Below are 18,139 nucleotides of genomic sequence, written 5' to 3'. Positions count from 1 at the left end.
GCGTGCTTCGTATGTAAGAGCTGTGCGCTGCGGCATGCATTCAATCGTTCAAAGACAGATGACATTGAATGGAAGAGTGGAATTGAAGTGGTTCGTGCCACGATGCCACCCATCTGCTGCTGTCCCGACGTCATCCCAAATTTCTTGAATGTTGAACGAGACTTTCTCACCCTTCTAACCCATCTTCAACAACTGACATCTCACTCTTGGATCCTCATCCATATCGTCGTTCTTGGTTCATTCTTCTTCAACCATCTCTCGACGGGATCTCATCGGGACGGATCCATTCCATCACGGATTGTCATTCTGACAAGAGACGAATCGCGTCATAATTTCTGATTTCCCCACCTTCCCATCCTTCCATCCATTCGTTCACTCGACTACCATAAGTCACTCTATCAAACCCTCTTACGCTGCAATTACCTATCAGTCACCTGATCGACCAGCATCTCACCTGTCTGAACCTACGTAGACTGCGCGATAAGGAGTAATCACCACCGCCGAAATGAGAATAACCAAAGCTCAATTCAAAGGGTTGGACGCCTACAAGTATTCTGGGATCGACAAGTCCATCGTCTCGAAACATGTCTTGGGTCCCTTCTGGACCTGGTTGGTGACCCTGTTCCCGAAGACTTTGGCGCCGAACACGGTGAGTTGCTCAAGTCTGACTTGCTTGATCGGAGAAAGGGGCGGGTGGAGGAGGCTAGTTATCGGATCGGACAAAGCAGACCAAGGGAATATTGAATGTAATGGGGGTTTGAGAATGCGGGTTATAGGTACAGTGTCGTTCAAATGGGACGGGCGGAGGGGAGGGGCCAGTGAGACGAGGGCTCGCACGGCGGCAGACGAAGGAGTGGGATCTTCAACGGATTCCATTTTCGGTCAGATGCAGCATCAATCAAGAGCTACGCATAGGCCTTACCCCAGCCTAGACACAGATCAGACGGATGTCCAGCCCTCATTCGACGTTCAGTACCACAGGGATGAGCGCTGACACCCTCGTAACACTATAGATCACATTCATCGGTCTCTGCTTTGTCTTCACCAACGTCTTCACTCTCCTGGTGTTCGATCCCACATATGCCGGGAAAGTCTTACCCAGCTGGGTATACCTTTCGTAAGTCTAGCAAAGTTCCTCTTCACTAGACACATGAATGTCCACCGCTTCGCCCGCCTCCTTCCTTGCTTGCCGTCCTGTTCCAGTATTGCCTAGGATTATACTCACACACTACACACAGCTGGGCGATCGGTCTCTTCGCATATCAAAGTGAGCCAGCTCTTAGTTATCGCTGGGCCTCAAGACAAGACAGTAGCTGATTCATACTTTGCAGGTATGGACGCTATCGATGGTAAACAAGCTCGACGAGTGGGAATGGCGAGTGCTCTTGGAGAGATGTTCGATCACGGATGTGGTGAGTGCTTTCCTTCAGATTTGACTTCAAGTACTGATGATATTGCCTATCCCTCCTTGTAGACGCCATCAACACCACTGTATGTGACCCACACCTGAATGTAAGACACACACAATGCTGATAAACAGCTTGAACAGCTCGAAGTCGTCCTGTGCTCCCACGCCCTTGGACTGAACAGATCGTGGTGGACTGTCGCTTCTCAAGCTGCGACGCTCTGCAACTTCTATGCTTCCACGTGAGTTCGGCCAAACATTTGTTGAACTTCCCACAGTCTCGGTGCTCGCTCCTCTTGTGCACCCTTCTTGACTCCAGCTGCTGTCCGCCTTCTTCATACAGCTCGCTGACTTCGTGTGCTATCACAGCTGGGAGGAATACCACACCGGGACACTCTACCTCTCCGCTTTCTCTGGTCCTGTCGAAGGTATCCTCATGATCTGCGGCATCTATCTCATCACCGCTTTCCACCCCGCTGGCCCTGCTTTCTGGTCCAAGCCCGTTCTCACTCCTATCCTCAAGGCTTTCCCTGATGCTCTTGGCTTACTTGAGAAGGTTGACAAGGCGTTCGGCTTGCGAGGACAATTGAGGTTGGAGGCTATCCCTGCCAATGTTGCGTTCATGGCTATTGGTGCACTGGGAACTGTCGGTAATATTGCCAACAGGTAAGTGCAACTTTACTCTTCACTCGACTCGACATGACTGATGAACACATCTGATAGCTATCACAACGTCATTGCAGCTAGAAGAAAGCAGGGCAAGCCAATTCTTCCCCCACTCTTGGGTTTGCTCCCATTTTTCACCCACGTTTCCATCCTTGTCGCTTGGCTCCACGCCGAAGTTCGAGGCGGTGTCTCCATTGTGCATGACGGGAGGATGTTACCTTTCCTGGGATACTGGGGTATGGCGTACGTTTTGTGTCTCCCTTCGTTGGCATTGGACGAACGCTTTTGCTGATCACTTCGCCCGCATAGCTTCTCATACCAAGTCAGTCAACTCATCCTCGCCCATGTCACCAAGTCACCCTTCCCCTACTGGAATGGTATGATGGTGTTTTCCCTGTTCGGCGCGATTGACGCGAACGCTGGATGGATCTTTGGTCGGTGAGTGTGGTAATCAAGGACAATCAAATTGAATGGCACGTGAGAGCTCTGTGCTGATCATGCAACTTTCATACAGAACACCCCTCGTCCAAGCATCGCCCGTCGCCGCCAACGTCTTCATCGTCATGTCCTTCGTGGTCGCGCTGTTCAACTATGTCCGATTTGCTCGTGAGGTCATCTGGCAAATGTGAGTGCATTTCAGAGCTAGACGAACGGCGACTAAAGGTTTGGTGTAGATGCGAATACACTGGTCTCGCTTGTTTCACTGTCCGACACAAGGACGAGAATGGACAATGGGTCGACAACGTCGAGGCAGCCAAGGACAAGTGAACTCGGAGTGCGCTTCCACCGTGTGGAGAACAAGTGGAATGATGAGCTGGGCTGTCTTAGCCGTACAGCTTTACAGAGGCTGTCGGCAAGCAAATGAGGTCGAGTTTGGGATCGCGGTTGCGATCGGGTTGACTGAGGTAGAACGAGCATACACACATACATGATACAATGAGCTACAGCCGGGATGAATGAATGTAAGGCTTTCATCGGCTCTGCGGGGTCTTGACGCGCGACGTAAAGGTGACGTGGCGAAATTCATATGTTAGATCGCTCACGTGACGTTATCAGTTTCTTCAAAAGTTGGCGTCTGTTACCTCGCAAGTCCACTCTCTGTTGAAATCTTTCTTGATACGTTTTTGGGTGTATCATCCAGAGTCTTGACATCTTGACATCTTGAGACGCGAACCCATTCCAGAGAATATTCAAGAGAAAGCATCACGAAAATGCCTCCTCCTATCAAGCTCTTCGCTGGAAATCCCAACAAAGCTTCCACATCCACATCAAAGCTCAACACACCCAAGACACCCGCCGCATTCCCCTCATCGTTCTCCCAGACTCAAGCGAAGAAAGCGGTAGATGCGCTGTTGGCTCATCATGTCAAGGAATCGGCAAAGAAGGAGGAGGAGGAGCTGTTGCCCAGAGAAGAACATGTTTGGCTGGTGGTGAATACGAAACATGGAAGTACGAGGAAGAGCTTGAAGCCTGTCAAGATGTGAGTGGGGTTCTGGCGATCGTCGATGTCTGAGGATGAGGGTACGACGGGGGTGTGTTGTCGGTCGTAGTTCAGCTGAAGATTCGAGTATGGGCGCAGCGATGGGACTTTGCTGCGACATTGTTCCTGTCCCATCTCCACCCACACAGTTGTTTTACTGGGTTATCATGTCTTGCGTTCTCCGAACCACAGGATCTACCTTTAGTGACGCGAGCCGTCAACGCATTCTTCGTCTGCTCTTCCTCCTTTCCTCCCTTTCCCCGAGCTCGAAGGGGTACTCTCATACATGATACACCATACTAACTCCCTATAACCTTCTTAGCCAACTCCCCCACCCTCCTCTCCCTCCTCCACCGACCACCTCGGTCTGTCTCCTCGTCAAATCCCCTCAGAGGGAGTACAAGGACCTCCTCGCGACCGCCAACATCAAGTTCATCTCCCGCGTCGTCGGCGTCGAGAAGCTCAAGGGCAAGTTCAAGCCGTTCGAGGCGAGACGTCAGCTGTTGAGGGATCACGAGATGTTCTTGTGCGACGAGAGGATCGTGCCGCTCATGCCGGGTTTGTTGGGCAAGATGTTCTTCGAGGCCAAGAAGTGAGTCATGACCAGTGACCAGTGACCAGGATTTTGCCCTTGCAATTGGTCTGCTTGACGAGGCTCAGAGCGGCGAATGGAAGAGAGAACGATAAATGGTAGAATATCATGGTCCGATTCTGCTGGCAGCGGCAGCGGAGGAACGGCCTGGTGACGTCGGCGGTCTCGACGAGGAGAGTGCCGGAAGACTGGTTCAGCAGAGATAGGTAGTCTCGGGCGGGACATCCATATAGGAGCCATTGCGGGGTCAAGCAGCTACGAACGATGGTCTTCTTCTCAGCATGTGCTGACCGAGCCACCCATGCCTCTAGACAACCCATACCGGTCAACCTCAACCGAAAAGACCTCAAGGCCGAGCTCGGTCGAGCGATCTCGTCAACCTACTTCCACCCCACCACTGGTACTTCGAGGTGAGCCGAGTTTTCCCCTTTTAGTGTCCCATGTCCCATTTCCTTTCCCAATATACAAGTCCAGACTCGGAATAACTCTTGTCACCAATTTCCCCCTCGACCTCCTCCTAATCATTCATCTCATCTACTCATGCTTTCGCATCCATTCAAGTCCCAAGCTCAAATGACAATTGCTGATTCCCTCACCTCGACCCATCTCGCAGCTCCATCCGAATCTCCACCCCATCCTCATCCAACCCTTCCGAGACCCTCCAAAACCTCCTCGCCTCCATCCCCTCGGTCGTCGCTCAGATCCAAGGCGAATGGGAGAACGTCCTTTCCATCGGTATCAAGACCAGTACGAGCGTCATGCTTCCCATCTGGAGCAGCAAACTCCCGGGAAGGTTCGGAGGTGTCAACGGTACTGGAGGAGATGTTGAGATGGTGGAGGAAGAGAAGAAGACCAAGCAAGGTGAAGCTGCACCTGCGCCTGAACCTGCGCCTGTGACAAAGAAGTCTTCTTCGTTGAAGAAGGTCGCTGCTGGTGGGGAGAAGGAGACTCCTTCCAAGAAGAAATCCTCGACGATCGGTTCTGGGTTAGTTGCCAAACGAGCAAAACAAAATGTCACAGGAGGTAAACCCAAATCAAAGTCAAAGTAGCTTGGCTGCGGTCGATTCCCTCTGATTCGTTCTCATCTTGGTCAATTTGTTAAGTTTCGTTTCGTCATCGTGTATGATCTCCACAATGCATGTCCCATATACCCATTAGATATTGAACGAACGTATAACAAAGTATCCTATATTACTTTTCGATTGTTGCCCACTCATCTCGCTTGGTACATCGTATGAAGGGTATATATATATATATGCAAAGATTGATTTTCGTATACCAAAATGCGAATCGATTCCACAGACCAAATGTCCAAGTTCACCACCGCCAGCAGTCCATTCTGTCTGTCATTCGCTCTATGGCGCACCTGCGCTTTGCAGGACAGATCGTAATCCGCCTTCCACTATATTCTCGCCGTCGAGATCACCGGACTGACTCTCAAGCCTTCGCTTTTACTTGGCGGAGGCCCATTGATCAACATGCTCTCTCTCAACGGCGTCATCCCTCCAAACGGGGTCACCGCTCCAGGAGTGACCGGCGCACTCCTGTTGTGCTTCATGTGAGCTTGGATCAAATGTCCAGCCGCCAATGCGGACATGAGGGACAATTCTCCCGCCATGACCGAGGCACAGATGATCCTCGCTAATCGCTGAGCGTTTGCTCCCGGTGAAACTTGATGAGCGCCGGCTACGCCCAACATCTCCAACATGGCTCGCTGAGGTGAGAGAATCGTACCCCCTCCGACGGTGCCGACTTCGATTGAGGGCATCGAACATGAGATGAGAAGGTCGGCGCCGTCATTGCATCTATGGCTCCATCAGCGAGAGCTCCGTTTCGACGTATGATCTGCACTCACGGCTCCATCAAGGTCATACAGTTGGAGCTCTCGACGTTTTGAGCGGGATCTTGGCCAGTGGCAAGGAAAACAGCCTACACAAACAAACGGGGTCAGCTCATTCGATGACCAAGACCGATCCACACTACTCACTGTCAAAATGTTCGCCGCGTGCGCGTTGAAACCTCCAATACTACCCGCCATAGCCGATCCAATTAAGTTCTTCCTGACGTTAAGATGGCACAGATCCTTCACGGTCGTCTTCAGAACACTCTTCACCACATGACCAGGCACAACAGCTTCCGCTACGACCGATTTCCCTCGCCCCTCGATCCAGTTGATCGCTGCTGGTTTCTTGTCGGTACAGTAATTTCCACTCAACGCCAAGACATGCATGTCCGGATACCTCTCGCGAAGGACCTCGAGCGCCTTCTCAGTACCTTTGGAGATCATGTTCATGCCCATGGCGTCACCCGTTTGAGTGGCGAAACGAACGTAGAGCGTACGACCTGCAAGAGCGCATTCGAGAGTTTGCAACCGAGCGAATCGAGATGTAGAGTCGAAAGCCGCTTTGAGGATACCAAAACCTTCCTTCGAGTCAATCCAGATACGAGCGTCGCAAGCTTGAGTGATATTAGGGAAATCGATAGCGGGCCCTCGGGTCATAGCGTCGTGAGTAAGAACAGTTGTAACACCACCTCCAGCGTTGAGTGCTTTGCACCCTCGTGAGGTAGATGCGACCAGTGTTCCTTCGGTAGTGGCCATGGGAATGTGCAGTGTGACACCGTCGATGTTAAGCGGCCCAGCGATTCCAACAGGGATAGGCATGTAGCCGATGACGTTCTCGCAACAAGCTCCAATGATCTGCTTGTAATCGTAATCCGCCATAGGCAAAGCACTCGCTTCGAGGGTTCTCGTCAGCGATACCCGCGAAATGACCGCTCGTCGGATTCGCACGGCCCTTTCGAGGTTCTTGAGAACCTTTTCAAGCGCGTAGGGGGCGATCTTTCCTTTCTCCACAAGGAGGATGATCTCTTCGTCGGTCAGGTTACTGGATCCAACACCACCAGCGTAGATCTCAATGCACTCATCAAGTGGACGACGGCCGAAGGTCATCTGAGTCAAGTCTGGGGACGAAGTAGCTCCGGTAGGTGGTTGGGGTGACGCGATTATCGGCACTTGTGGTATAGAAGGAACCATGACATGACCGAGAGCGTTTCCGTTGACGCGCCCTTCACCTCGAGGAGTGCTATCCCCGTCTTTGGTCGGACCGTTGACGTGCTCTGCCCTAAGCTGCCCTCGAGGAGTAGTAGATTTACTGGCTTCCCTCCTTGCTCTCTCCCCAAGCTCGAAGACACCGACGAGAGCCTGCGCAGCCGCTGCCACGGGACCCTTTCCGCCGATCGAATTGGATGCGATACCCTTCAAAAGATATCCATTGAGGATCACACTTATACCAAGCGCAACGACGATCCACTTGCTGAGCACGGGATCACCAACGAGCTGAGTCCATTCGCTCATGAAGTGGTCGATAGATGCCATTCGTGAAGGGGTGTAATCCTCCGCCGTCATGACGATATGCGTTGGGGGGATGATCTGAACGGCCATATCCGTCTCAGGGGGCTGATTGTCGTAAAGCGCCTGAAGCACCGGAGAAAGCGTTGGGCTTCGAGGGTCAAGCATTGCACGAGGGGTCATCTGAGGGATCGAGTGCGTGTTGTGCCTCTTCAAAGCAGTTTGCTCGGTAAGAGTTGTGCACAAGTTGAGGATATGTAATGTCAAGAAGGAAATGATGAGAAGCAGCTTGAGTCGGATCATAGGGTTTGCAGGCTGGCCATCCTTGTCCTCCTCCGAAGACCGAGCGAAGAACGATTTAGTGGTGGGTGAAGGGGAGGCAGCATCCTTGAGGGAAGTCTGACTGGAGGATCGTCGGACAGACTTGACTCTTCGGTTGCCTCGGATCAATTTGATACGGTGGACTTCCACCATGACGTTGAGAATCGCGACGTAGAATGAGAAGAGGAAGACACAGTCGACAGCCATGATGAGGGCGGCTGCAACATGTCAGTTTGGTCACTTCGGCGTGAGATGCAATCAGACTCACCAAGATAGCAGAACTCTCGAAGACCACCGATACCACTCGCCGCACCGACACTGAGAACTGCGATTTCAAGAGCGTAATCCCTTACAATCCTCACACCGCACTTCTTCACAGCATCCACGACAATCTTCTTGGCTGCGACCGGTGATGCCCATCTCACTTTCCCTTCGGCCAGCCTCTGTAGTCTCTCAAGAGGAGCCAACTCTTTGTGTAGTGTACCAAGATCCAGACCGAGCCCCGTACCGTCATCTGCAAGATCGTCATCGCCGTTTGGCGTCAACTCCGGGGAGGTGGGGACCGGAGAGATGTCCGGGTTTTGCAAGACAGCTTTGGCCAGTCGGTAGGGCTTGTCGAAACCAATCGTTATGACCAGGAAAGGTATCGCTTCGGAGAGGCAGATAGGGTCGATGGGGACGTTGAGCAGGTGAGCGGACAGGAGTGCGATAAGGAATGCAAATGTCGATGAGACGAGGGTGGCAACAGCTTTTTTTCCCCAGAAAACAAAGTCAGCTCTTTGGCAATCACGTGGACGAAACGGTGAGATAGGTGAAACGTCGGCTGAACTCAACCAAGACATGAGAGGGATACTCACGGAGCCAGAAAGAACTGCCTAACTTGCGCATCCCGATAAACAGATGGACAAACACCCCGTGCATGAGCACATAGCCAAGAAGGACGACGAAGATATCAGCGGAGTCGGCGTTCTGTGGTTCTTGTTAGCTTGTAAAGCGTACATTAGCAGCTCATAAGCTGGACTCACCTTTGCCAATGCCCAGAATCGCATCCCAAACGCTCTGACCGCATATGCGAACCACTTGACGTTCCTCAACCCATACAACATATCCTGTTCCTCTTTATCGCTGTGGATCATTCCATCGCCCAGACCACTGAACAGACCCGCACCGTCGAAACTGGGTAAGAAGCCCCAGCTTCCTCCGCTAGGCGGGAGTAGGCGAAGGGTGACATTCGATCCGGTCGGTGTGAAGGGTGGCAGACGATTGAGTTGGTTGAGGTATGTCAATGTAGGCGTCCGTGGTGTGGGCGGTTGGAGGAATAAGGTGAGTGTTGCTTGAGACGCGTGTAAGGGGTGGGGGACGAGTTTTGGTGTTATCGAACAGTCGAAACACAACTCTTTGTAGGAACATGAATGACCTTCCACTTCGACGTTGAATTCATTCAACAACCAGTGTTCCCATTCTTCGGTCGGGGCTTCCGTCAACCCTTCCCTTGCCACCACGATCTGCTTGACCAGAACGACTGCCGCCTTCTCTCCAGATGTGCTCCCTCCTATTTCAGGATCGAAATGGTATTCACCGATCAACGCGTTATCCTCTAGGATCTTCCTGAACTCTCCAACCGGAACGGGTCGCCAGTCTTCTCCAGACCAAGGGGTGGTGGTTGCCACCCAGCTAGACGCGGATCGACTGCTCGGTAGGATATAGGGAGGATCCTCGAGTTGTGGTGGGTGGGCTAATCGCACGAGATGGACAGGTCGTGGGGGCGGCGAAGCAGAAGGGATCTCGAAGAATTCAGAGCCCTTGATCGCGTGGAGGATCTGGAAATAGGTGAGTGTGACGAGGATGAAGGTCGTGGTGATGACCTCGATGGGCGCAGCGGCCGCCAGGGACGAGAGAGAGACGAGAGTGGAACGAAGCATTGTCGATTTGATAGAGATTTGATCAAGTCGAAAGGGGGGAATGAACGGTGATCTGAGCGGCGCAATGCACCGAGATCAAAGAGAGGAGAAACCTCTTTTCAGATCTGGGGGGGTTCGAGAGTGATGTACCCCTCGTCGATCAGGTCGTTGAGCCTGTCCGATACACCCTTTCGTATCGTATGAGATCAGATCTGAACGCGAACAAAAGACAAGAAAGCGATCATAGGAGAATCGAATAAAAGGTCGAATGCAAGTCCGAGAAAACCGCCGTCTGTGGTGATCGTTTTCGGGTTTTTCTTTTCTTTTTGTTCGACACACACCTCGTCTCTCTAGGTGAGATGGACCACTCGCACTGATGCTCGCGTTGAGGCGTTGCGACCTTGTGCGTCGGTCAGTAGAGTGGGGTGTGGCGAATTAGGGGGGGGAGAGAGAGAGATAGAGTGGGAGAGGGGTATAGTAATGAAAGGGGTTGTACGATAGGTTGTGTGGTACGATCAATCAACAATAGTAATAATGACCAAACTGTTGGTTTTCCTCTCTACTAACGAAATCACCACCACCACTATAGCCTACCTACCCTGATGTGCCCCCAAAAAGTCAAAAACGGCGGCGCGTGGTGGTCCGAAATGTCGTAATCACACAGTAACAGAAACCGGAATACATTTACAAAAGATCGCTTTTACCCTGAACCAAGTCCCAGTTCCCCATTCCCAATACCAATCCCAACGAAATCACCCACTTGCACCGTAGTTGGTCATCCAATTGTAAATACACCAAACACAGTTAGTGCCGGGTTCTGCAAGATGATCGGGACGGGTTATTATTAGGTTATCTCGGAAGCACGGGGGGAAGTCAGCGGGGGGTTGGGGGTCAGCGGGTGGGTGGGTGGGGCGCGTGGTTCTCAGTATGACGTCTCGTACTTGATCGACAAGGACACAACCACTATCCACCGTTCATACGGACAAAGACAGACTCTCGGCTGCGGAGACGGACATGATGAGCTTTGCTCGTGTTAAACGGTAATGACGATGTGGCTGTAGGGTGTAGAGCAGACATTGCTCCGTTCGTCCAGTGTTCATGTCTGCACAGCGAATGACACCAAGGCAAGGCCGCGGCTGCTGCGCAGTCCGGACACACTCTGGCTTACTGTGTACAGGTACAACCCATGCATATGCTCTACTCTTCTCTACGATCCCAACGTTCTGTGCAATGGTATCTCCTCTCCTTTGCTCAATCTACTCTAAGACCTCTCAGTCCAACCTCTCATCCTAGCCACACGCCTGATCACAGCCCCTTCCTCACCCTCACTCTCCCTTTCAGCCTTTCTCCACCCACTCTCATCCAGTCCTACCGCTCTCTCCCATCGGCCCAACTCCTCCCATTCAACATCCAACGCTCTCACCGCGTTGCTCAGATATCCTATATCCGTTTTCAACTGCTGTTGACCAGAGCTGGAGAGTATTCGGATAGAGGGCAGTGTGACCGTTGTGAGATGCGAGAGAAGGGTGAGAGCAAGTGAGGATATCCATGTAGATAGGACCGTTTCAGGAGGCGGTGACACATATTTACCTTCGCTCTGGTCGTCGTCGCTTGTCGGCGGGAGCTGAATGAAAGGCAAAGTGGACAGACTCCATCCCAGTCCACTTTCTGCTGACCACACCTCGAACACTCTGAGAAGATCCAATAACCCTTCTGAGACTTTACTGATCACGTCCGTAGGGCTTAGACTGAATGTAGGTACTTGCAATTCACCCTTTCGCGGCGCCTTGTCAGGTTTCGCCCATACGCCCATCGTCTGGTAGGTGTCCAGTTGAGCGATCAGCGGAGCCAGGATGATCGATTGAAGGTGCAGTTGTGCTGAGCGTGTGAACGTGTCTAATCGATTCTTGGAAATGGGTAATATCGGTGTCGGAGGATTGGAGATCAACGTGTGCAAGTCGGCAGAGTTGAGAGTCGATTGCTGAAGTAGCAATATCGCTCCCCAGGTCGTTTCGGTAGTCTTGTATCCTTCTCCAGGACTAGCTTTGAGAATCTTGCTCACCTCCCCTAAACCCTCCCTCAGTCGCTTCTCAAAGGCTTCCAGTCTCCCTGAAACGTCTCGACAGCTCTCAAGTATATGTAGGCCGGTCTGGAAGCTCCCCCAATCGTCTGTCGAGTAATCCAGTCCGTCGAAATCCAACTCATCCCGCTCTCTGTCTTTCCCTCTACCATCCTGCGATTTGGCAAGATCCAACATGGTCTTCTGTTCGCTGTCCAGGAATGTCGAGACATACGCTTCTAGAGCAGAGACCAGTCCAAGTGAGCCGTAGCCATGTGTGAAAGAGTAGCATTGGGCGATAGCCTCATCTGCTCGGGAGAAAAGCGCAGTCGTACGATCGAGCAGAGCGCGAGCTTCATCTTTTCCTGAACTTGCCCGGGCTCGCAATGCAGGGTCAGACCTGAGGATGCTTTCGAGATACCTTCTCTCCAGTGTCGCGTAGGTCGACTGTAGATCGAGGAAAGGCTCGTACAGCGTCGTCTCCCAGCCCGTCCCCACTGGTATAGGATCAGAATAGCTTGCTGGCGCTCTTGAGAACCTCCTCGAGGAGAACGAATGTCGCTTAGAGGACGTCCGAGCCATACCTGAGGGTGATGGACCTGACACGATGCCAGGCGAAGAGCCACTCGCACCGATCGTGTTAGTCGGTGATGTCGCAAGTGCCGACCCACTCAACATCCCTCCTTGGGTGTTGAATGTCATTCGGTCCAGTATTCCCTGGACAGCTACGCCCAATTCTTCTGTAGCTCTGAAAGCGCGTATGAGCTCCGGCAGAGCTTCTGATCCGTGGTACTCTACCACGGCGGACAGTCTGCTGGCGAACGAAGGGTCGAGAGTGTCACAGGTAGTCTGGAGGAATGCAGCAAGGATGGAAGGTGCCGATTGTGGCGGGAAGATGAGTGGGATCCGTTCCATCTCGACGTTGAGCGTAGTGAGGACGTTCGCGTAGAAACGGGGTAAGAAAGCGGTGTATCTGACAGCGGGGGGTATGATACCACCATCGAGGTTCGGTGTATTCTGAGCTGTCGGCAACGTTTCCGTGATCCTAGCTTCTTTCCACTCTTCCACCAATTTTGACCTTTTCGCTTTGAAGTAGTATCCCCTGAATTCCTCTTCCCTGTCCATATCAAGGAAGATTTCCCAAAATCTCGCGCATTCTTCTGTCCCCTCACCACCTTCCTTCTCCAGACTCTCTTTCAGAGCTTTGCTCACAGAAGTCTCTAGCTCATTCTGCAGGCTGACCAACAGTCGTTTCCTATCTTCGTATTCTGACGGAGTATTCTGAAAGACGATCATCGACCTTGACGCTTCATGTAATCTTTGACCCGCTTTCGTCCATTCCGAGTTGGAGATCAACGTCGTCAGTTCGGATTCCAACGTGGACCATGATTCCGCTTCTCGTAAGATATCACGAGCAGATTCCAGCCTCGATTTCAGTTTATCTAGATGGGTCAATTTCTCCAGCGATCGATATGTTTTCGCCCCTTCGCTGTCCCCACTTCCGCTTCCGCCAGAGGTCAAGTCCGTCTGTCGAGCGACACGATCTTGGACGATTCCCAAACTCGTTTGTAGACCGTTGGCACTTTCCCGCATGAACTGAAGATCATAGGCGAGTCGTGGCACGGTACGAGATATGTCGTGTATGCTCTGCTCGAGTGCGGCCGAAGTATCTTGCGACAGAAGAGAAAGTTGTGTAAGGAGCTCGTTCAGCTGCTTATCGATAGGTCCGAGGTTTGGAGGCTGAGGTGGCTGAGGTGGAGGAAGGGCAGGTGGGAGAAGAGGAGCGAGGAGGGAGTTGAGGAATGCCGGGATGGATGTGTGAGTGTCGAGGGACGTAGCGAGATTTGAGAGGGCGGATGGTTGTGGCGGTGGTGGAGTAGAGGAGGAGGCCACGGGAGATGCCATGGTGGGGTATGCACGTCAAGCTGCAGTAAGGAAAGAGGTGGTTATGATGGTTTCGCTGTCATGTTCTCAAGGAACGTGAATGTTCGGATGGAAGGATGAGGATGGCTCTCGACTGAAACGAAGCGTAAGAGCGAGGTCGCGAAGCCAGTGACGAGCCACGTGGATATCAGGCACCAAACGTTGGGAGAGAACAGCAATCTGGTCAATGCAGATAGATCATCGACAAACCCTTCTTCTCTTGATCAGCTCAAGCGATAGGAGAAGCAAGATGACGGGATCAGCGAGTGTGAGTGACAGTAGCACTGTATATCTGCTGACTATCATCGAAAGGAACACGACGATATCTTGCTCGCTGTACCATGGCAGGTGAAGAGCGATCAAAATGGCAAATCGCATCTCTTTGTGAGTATGTTCGACATCATGAACCGCGGCATGTGGGATTGACAAGCTCGACTCAAATCTCCACTCCACGAGGTAGAAATATGCTCGTCATCCCGACAGGACAGGGTACATCTTTCTGGTGAGTGATGTTCCCCTGCGATGCTGTGACTCAGGACAGCCCGCTCGTCCTCATCCGCCAGTCCAGCTTCAGCAAATGACACTGATCATCTATGACAGACCACAGATCTAACGTCCATCAATAACGAGATCCTGTACGGTCATTCACTCCAATCCCGACTCCTAGCTTCCACTCAATTGCTCGACGTGGACGATCAGGCCCAATGGGACGGATACGATGATCCATTCGATAAGGTCGACGAGGGGATGAAGAGGTTGAAATCTATGATGGGGGGTGATTGGGATGAGGTCCAGTTGGAGGTGAAAACGGATGAAGATTATGTGCGCGTCACTGAGCACATCGACTTCGAGGTGCACCGTCGAGTATCTCGTGGACTTGTAGCTGACTCGATTGAAATTGGCAGGATTTAGTCATGGTCTTACGGACCAACACCTTCGCATGGATATTCAACCTAACGTTCGTATTTCAGCTTTGCGAAAGATTCCCTCCCTCCTTCAACTATATACAATCCATCATACTTACACAAACAAGACTTTCATATCAGTATATCTGCCCATGATCACCCAAGTTGTAAACTATTGAAAGATTCACAGCTGATTCTGACCCCTCCCAGCGAGATGAAAGGTAGAAGACCCCTCGCTCTTCTATCGCGTCACCTTCTCGCCCCTCTCACTTCCCTCATCGCGCAAGATCGATCTCTCCGACTGACAAACCCGGATTTCCAAGAAAGAAGTATGGAAGTGATCGCTCACAAGGAGATCATACGGGATCTGAACAGAGTGCGCAATGATCAGAGTTCTGATCCTGGCTCAAGAATTGTTGGAGATTATGAAGAACGAACGGACGACACGCCACGAAGAAAGGGTGAACGTGTCTCGAGAAACACGCCCACAAGGAGTTCCAAGGTATTCTCGCCGAAAGGGAGAACCACCAAATCCGGCTCCCTCACTTCAGAGAATAGCCCACCTCCGACAAACAGGAATGTGAGATCGACACATCCTCGACGTATTTCTTCACCACCATCTTCCGAAGTCTCAGCTCGACCTTCGTCATCCACCTCTACTCCACCAAAAGGCACAAAGCAGCCCAATTCCGCGTCTCGACACCGATCCCGACCCAGTTCAACATCGCCCGATGCGGTACCAACACCTAAACCTAAATTAAAGACCAAACGTTCTACTTCTCCTCCACCCTCTAATCCTGCGCCAATACCTTCTGGCGATTTCAAGCCCCCAACACAAACGCAGAAATCCTTGTCTCAGAAGACGAAGCGCGAGAGGGAGATGGAGGAAGAAGAGGAGATGGAGAAACGTCTGTTGGAGATGAGGAAGAAGATGGCCAGTGGTGGTGGGGGAAAATTGGGCAAGAGAAGATTGGCAAGATGACACCCAATCCCCTCCTTGACTGCATGGATGTAACGACGTAGCAATGGTGGTCTGCTTAGGCATGCATGCCATGATATATAGCTGAATGATCTAGAAAGCCCACAATTGCGAAACGACATCCACACTGTCTTGTCGTTCCACGTCTCTACTAGGGAAAGGAACGATCTCGCCCTCTGTCGCAGTTTCGAGGGAGAGCGCCAATGCCGGTGGATTCTTGATTTTCCTGTTGGACTCGGTCTCGAACAGCTAGAATACAACGTCAGATGTTATCAATGAACATGTCATACGCCGGAAGGACAGCCACTCACAGTGCCATATCCGTGATCCAAGAAATCCTCCATATTGAACTCCGGCTTCGTGAACACTTCTCCGAAGATCTTTGCAAGAGTCGCGATCGGTCCCAAGTAATGTTTTTGCAACGAAGCAAGTTCCCAACAACTGCTCTCGATGGCTCTCGTCTTCAAAGGCGATGTTTCCTCTTCGTCAAACGGATCAACCAGCTTCTGATCCTCTTCCGTGTGGCCCATGGAGACGGATAAGATGGAAGTGGGTTGACGTTGAAGCATGATCATACATCCTGGATGTCGTTTGAACAGGTTGTAGATGAACGGAAGGAGAAGGATTGTACCAGAAGGAGGGGCGGTGAGCGCCAATCGGGAAAGTCGTTTGATGAACGATGCGATCAATGAGGCGGAGATGAGTGAGGTTGAGAGGAAGGTGTCTAGAAGTCGGAAGAACCGCGCTCGGTATCTGACGTGCATGACGTTTCGGTCGAGCAGTCCATATAATCGTTCGTAGAATCTCGGGTACTCGCTAAACGAAATCAGAGCAGACGATGGATTAGCTGTGCGCTCGCGGGGCAAAGACTGGACTGGACGCAGAATCACTCACAAATTATATTGCGTGATGAGGACGAACAATCCGTTCATCGCCAACATCGCCATGGCACCACCGTTATCCACAAGACCACCCAGCCAATCCGCTATCCTCAGTCTCCTCTCAGGTTTGAAATGACCCAAAATCCCTTTCTCACCGTGCAAACCGACCAATATTTTTCTAGTCCATACTTCGTCAAGAGGTACGGCGGAGAGGACGTTCTCCCAAAGTGTAGTGTACAATGTCGTGTGACTCTGTACTGAGTATACCGAAGTATGCACAGACATCTGGGATATTCTCTTGCGCTTCGCTTTCCCTGATTGAGCTTCGGAATCAGACTCAGAGCCAGAAGACTCGTACTCTTTCATCCAGTCCGGAAGAGCATCCACCTCCCCTTTGCCTTTGCCTTTCTTGACTTTTTTGACCTTCTTGGCGGGCTGAGACGAAGAGGAAGGAGGCGTGGAGAACCACGGGATGTAAAAGGTGTTGATGTCTCCGACGAGTTTAGGAAGGTTAGAGAGTGGCAACAATTGAGAGAGAAGGTTTTCTGGATGAGGCAGAGTTGTCGTTTGGGACAGGATGAGGTTGCTATGATTCATTCCGACAGTCAGCGCAACTCCAATAGACACTGTAGTTACGATTATACTCACGCAGCCTCCTTGAAGAAAGCCCATCGAATGTCATCGTACTGCGCCCAGAAATCGTCCACCACGATCTTCGCCACGTCCTGAGGTAGGACCCCTGCAACGTCTTCCACCTGATTGGCAGCGATCGTCTTCCACCCTTTTGTTGCTTTGGGCTGCGCACCTCGTAAAGACGAGGTGGGAAAAATGAGGTAGTGGAGTACTAATCGGAAGTATGGCGTGTGGATGAGTGGTGTGTTTGCGGGCGAGACGGAAATTGACAGTGGGGGGAGAAGTGAGAATAGGAGCGGAATTGATGACGTCTAGAGCAGTAAATGTTAGCTTGACATGTCGAAATGGCCCAAAAGTCGGAGCATTACATACTCTCAACGCCGGTTCGATATCTCTGACCAGTCCTCCCAGTATTTCCACGTATTCCAGCAATCTCTCTCTCACCCAACCTTTCACTTCCCTCTCCTCCCCACCCGCTTCTAGGTCCCTTTCACCATCGACATCCTCCGAGCCCCCACCAGTCCTGTTCGCCAGATCGCCATTGAGACCTCCTACCTTCCCGTCATTGATGTATCTGATGAAGACTCTATGCAACGCCCACACCGCCTTATGTACGACTTGTGCTGACTCGTGTCGCGCAAGGGCGAGGAGGGGTAATAGCGGGTTGGGATCGTAAGGCTCCGAGAGTAGGGTCGCTTCGAGCTTCACGATTCGGTTGAGGGGAGTGTTCGAGGTGCTAGAAGAGGCCGAGGGCTTGACAGCCTTTGCCTTGAGCACCGATGTAATCATTTTGGCTGTGCTACCGAGCCAAACGTATGCAGGTGAAGAACATGAAGGGTCAGATACAGTGTCAAGTGGACTTTTGGCTTTTGAAATCTTGTGTGCTACAACTCACGTGTGATAAGCCAAGGACCTCCACCCGGCGTTGTAGATGACGTGGTATTTCGGCGATTACGATTCGCCACCGTGGCTCTTACCTGCGATATCTTCTCGCGTCTGGCCATGGCTCTCTCTGTTTGTGGGTTCACTCTTCTCCATCTCTCCA

At 51.8% G+C, this 18,139-nt stretch overlaps 6 protein-coding genes across 6 annotated transcripts; 3 read left to right on the top strand and 3 right to left on the bottom strand.

The window, feature by feature from the left end:
* Positions 1–505: 505 nt before the first annotated feature.
* Positions 506–2,839, top strand: IAR55_005642 (uncharacterized protein; the record flags this gene model as incomplete). The annotated part of the gene is made up of 11 exons (XM_066948733.1): positions 506–649; positions 1,014–1,117; positions 1,239–1,267; positions 1,332–1,412; positions 1,475–1,491; positions 1,550–1,647; positions 1,775–2,071; positions 2,129–2,314; positions 2,381–2,509; positions 2,586–2,696; positions 2,746–2,839. The coding sequence occupies 11 exons, from the start codon at positions 506–508 to the stop codon at positions 2,837–2,839; spliced, it is 1,290 nt and encodes a 429-aa protein (XP_066800506.1).
* A 443-nt stretch (positions 2,840–3,282) lies between these two features.
* IAR55_005641 (uncharacterized protein) lies at positions 3,283–5,192 on the top strand (the record flags this gene model as incomplete). Its single annotated transcript, XM_066948732.1, has 4 exons — positions 3,283–3,551; positions 3,874–4,143; positions 4,455–4,553; positions 4,757–5,192. 4 exons carry the CDS (start codon positions 3,283–3,285, stop codon positions 5,190–5,192), a joined length of 1,074 nt encoding a protein of 357 aa, XP_066800505.1.
* A 353-nt stretch (positions 5,193–5,545) lies between these two features.
* IAR55_005640 (hydroxymethylglutaryl-CoA reductase (NADPH)) lies at positions 5,546–9,735 on the bottom strand (the record flags this gene model as incomplete). The annotated part of the gene is made up of 6 exons (XM_066948731.1): positions 5,546–5,948; positions 5,999–6,072; positions 6,131–8,031; positions 8,082–8,561; positions 8,671–8,782; positions 8,839–9,735. 6 exons carry the CDS (start codon positions 9,733–9,735, stop codon positions 5,546–5,548), a joined length of 3,867 nt encoding a protein of 1,288 aa, XP_066800504.1.
* Positions 9,736–10,975: 1,240 nt separating this feature from the next.
* Positions 10,976–13,678, bottom strand: IAR55_005639 (uncharacterized protein; the record flags this gene model as incomplete). The annotated part of the gene is made up of 1 exon (XM_066948730.1): positions 10,976–13,678. One exon carries the CDS (start codon positions 13,676–13,678, stop codon positions 10,976–10,978), a length of 2,703 nt encoding a protein of 900 aa, XP_066800503.1.
* A 205-nt stretch (positions 13,679–13,883) lies between these two features.
* IAR55_005638 (uncharacterized protein) lies at positions 13,884–15,583 on the top strand (the record flags this gene model as incomplete). The annotated part of the gene is made up of 6 exons (XM_066948729.1): positions 13,884–13,964; positions 14,009–14,080; positions 14,157–14,198; positions 14,297–14,518; positions 14,602–14,654; positions 14,812–15,583. The coding sequence occupies 6 exons, from the start codon at positions 13,884–13,886 to the stop codon at positions 15,581–15,583; spliced, it is 1,242 nt and encodes a 413-aa protein (XP_066800502.1).
* Positions 15,584–15,673: 90 nt separating this feature from the next.
* Positions 15,674–17,883, bottom strand: IAR55_005637 (uncharacterized protein; the record flags this gene model as incomplete). The annotated part of the gene is made up of 5 exons (XM_066948728.1): positions 15,674–15,829; positions 15,892–16,396; positions 16,475–17,047; positions 17,110–17,405; positions 17,467–17,883. The coding sequence occupies 5 exons, from the start codon at positions 17,881–17,883 to the stop codon at positions 15,674–15,676; spliced, it is 1,947 nt and encodes a 648-aa protein (XP_066800501.1).
* Between the last annotated feature and the right edge of the window lie 256 nt (positions 17,884–18,139).

The sequence above is a fragment of the Kwoniella newhampshirensis genome, chromosome 12 (genome assembly GCF_039105145.1).
Source record: "Kwoniella newhampshirensis strain CBS 13917 chromosome 12, whole genome shotgun sequence".
Lineage (NCBI taxonomy): Eukaryota > Fungi > Basidiomycota > Tremellomycetes > Tremellales > Cryptococcaceae > Kwoniella > Kwoniella newhampshirensis.
This window is presented reverse-complemented; position numbering and strand designations above follow the sequence as displayed.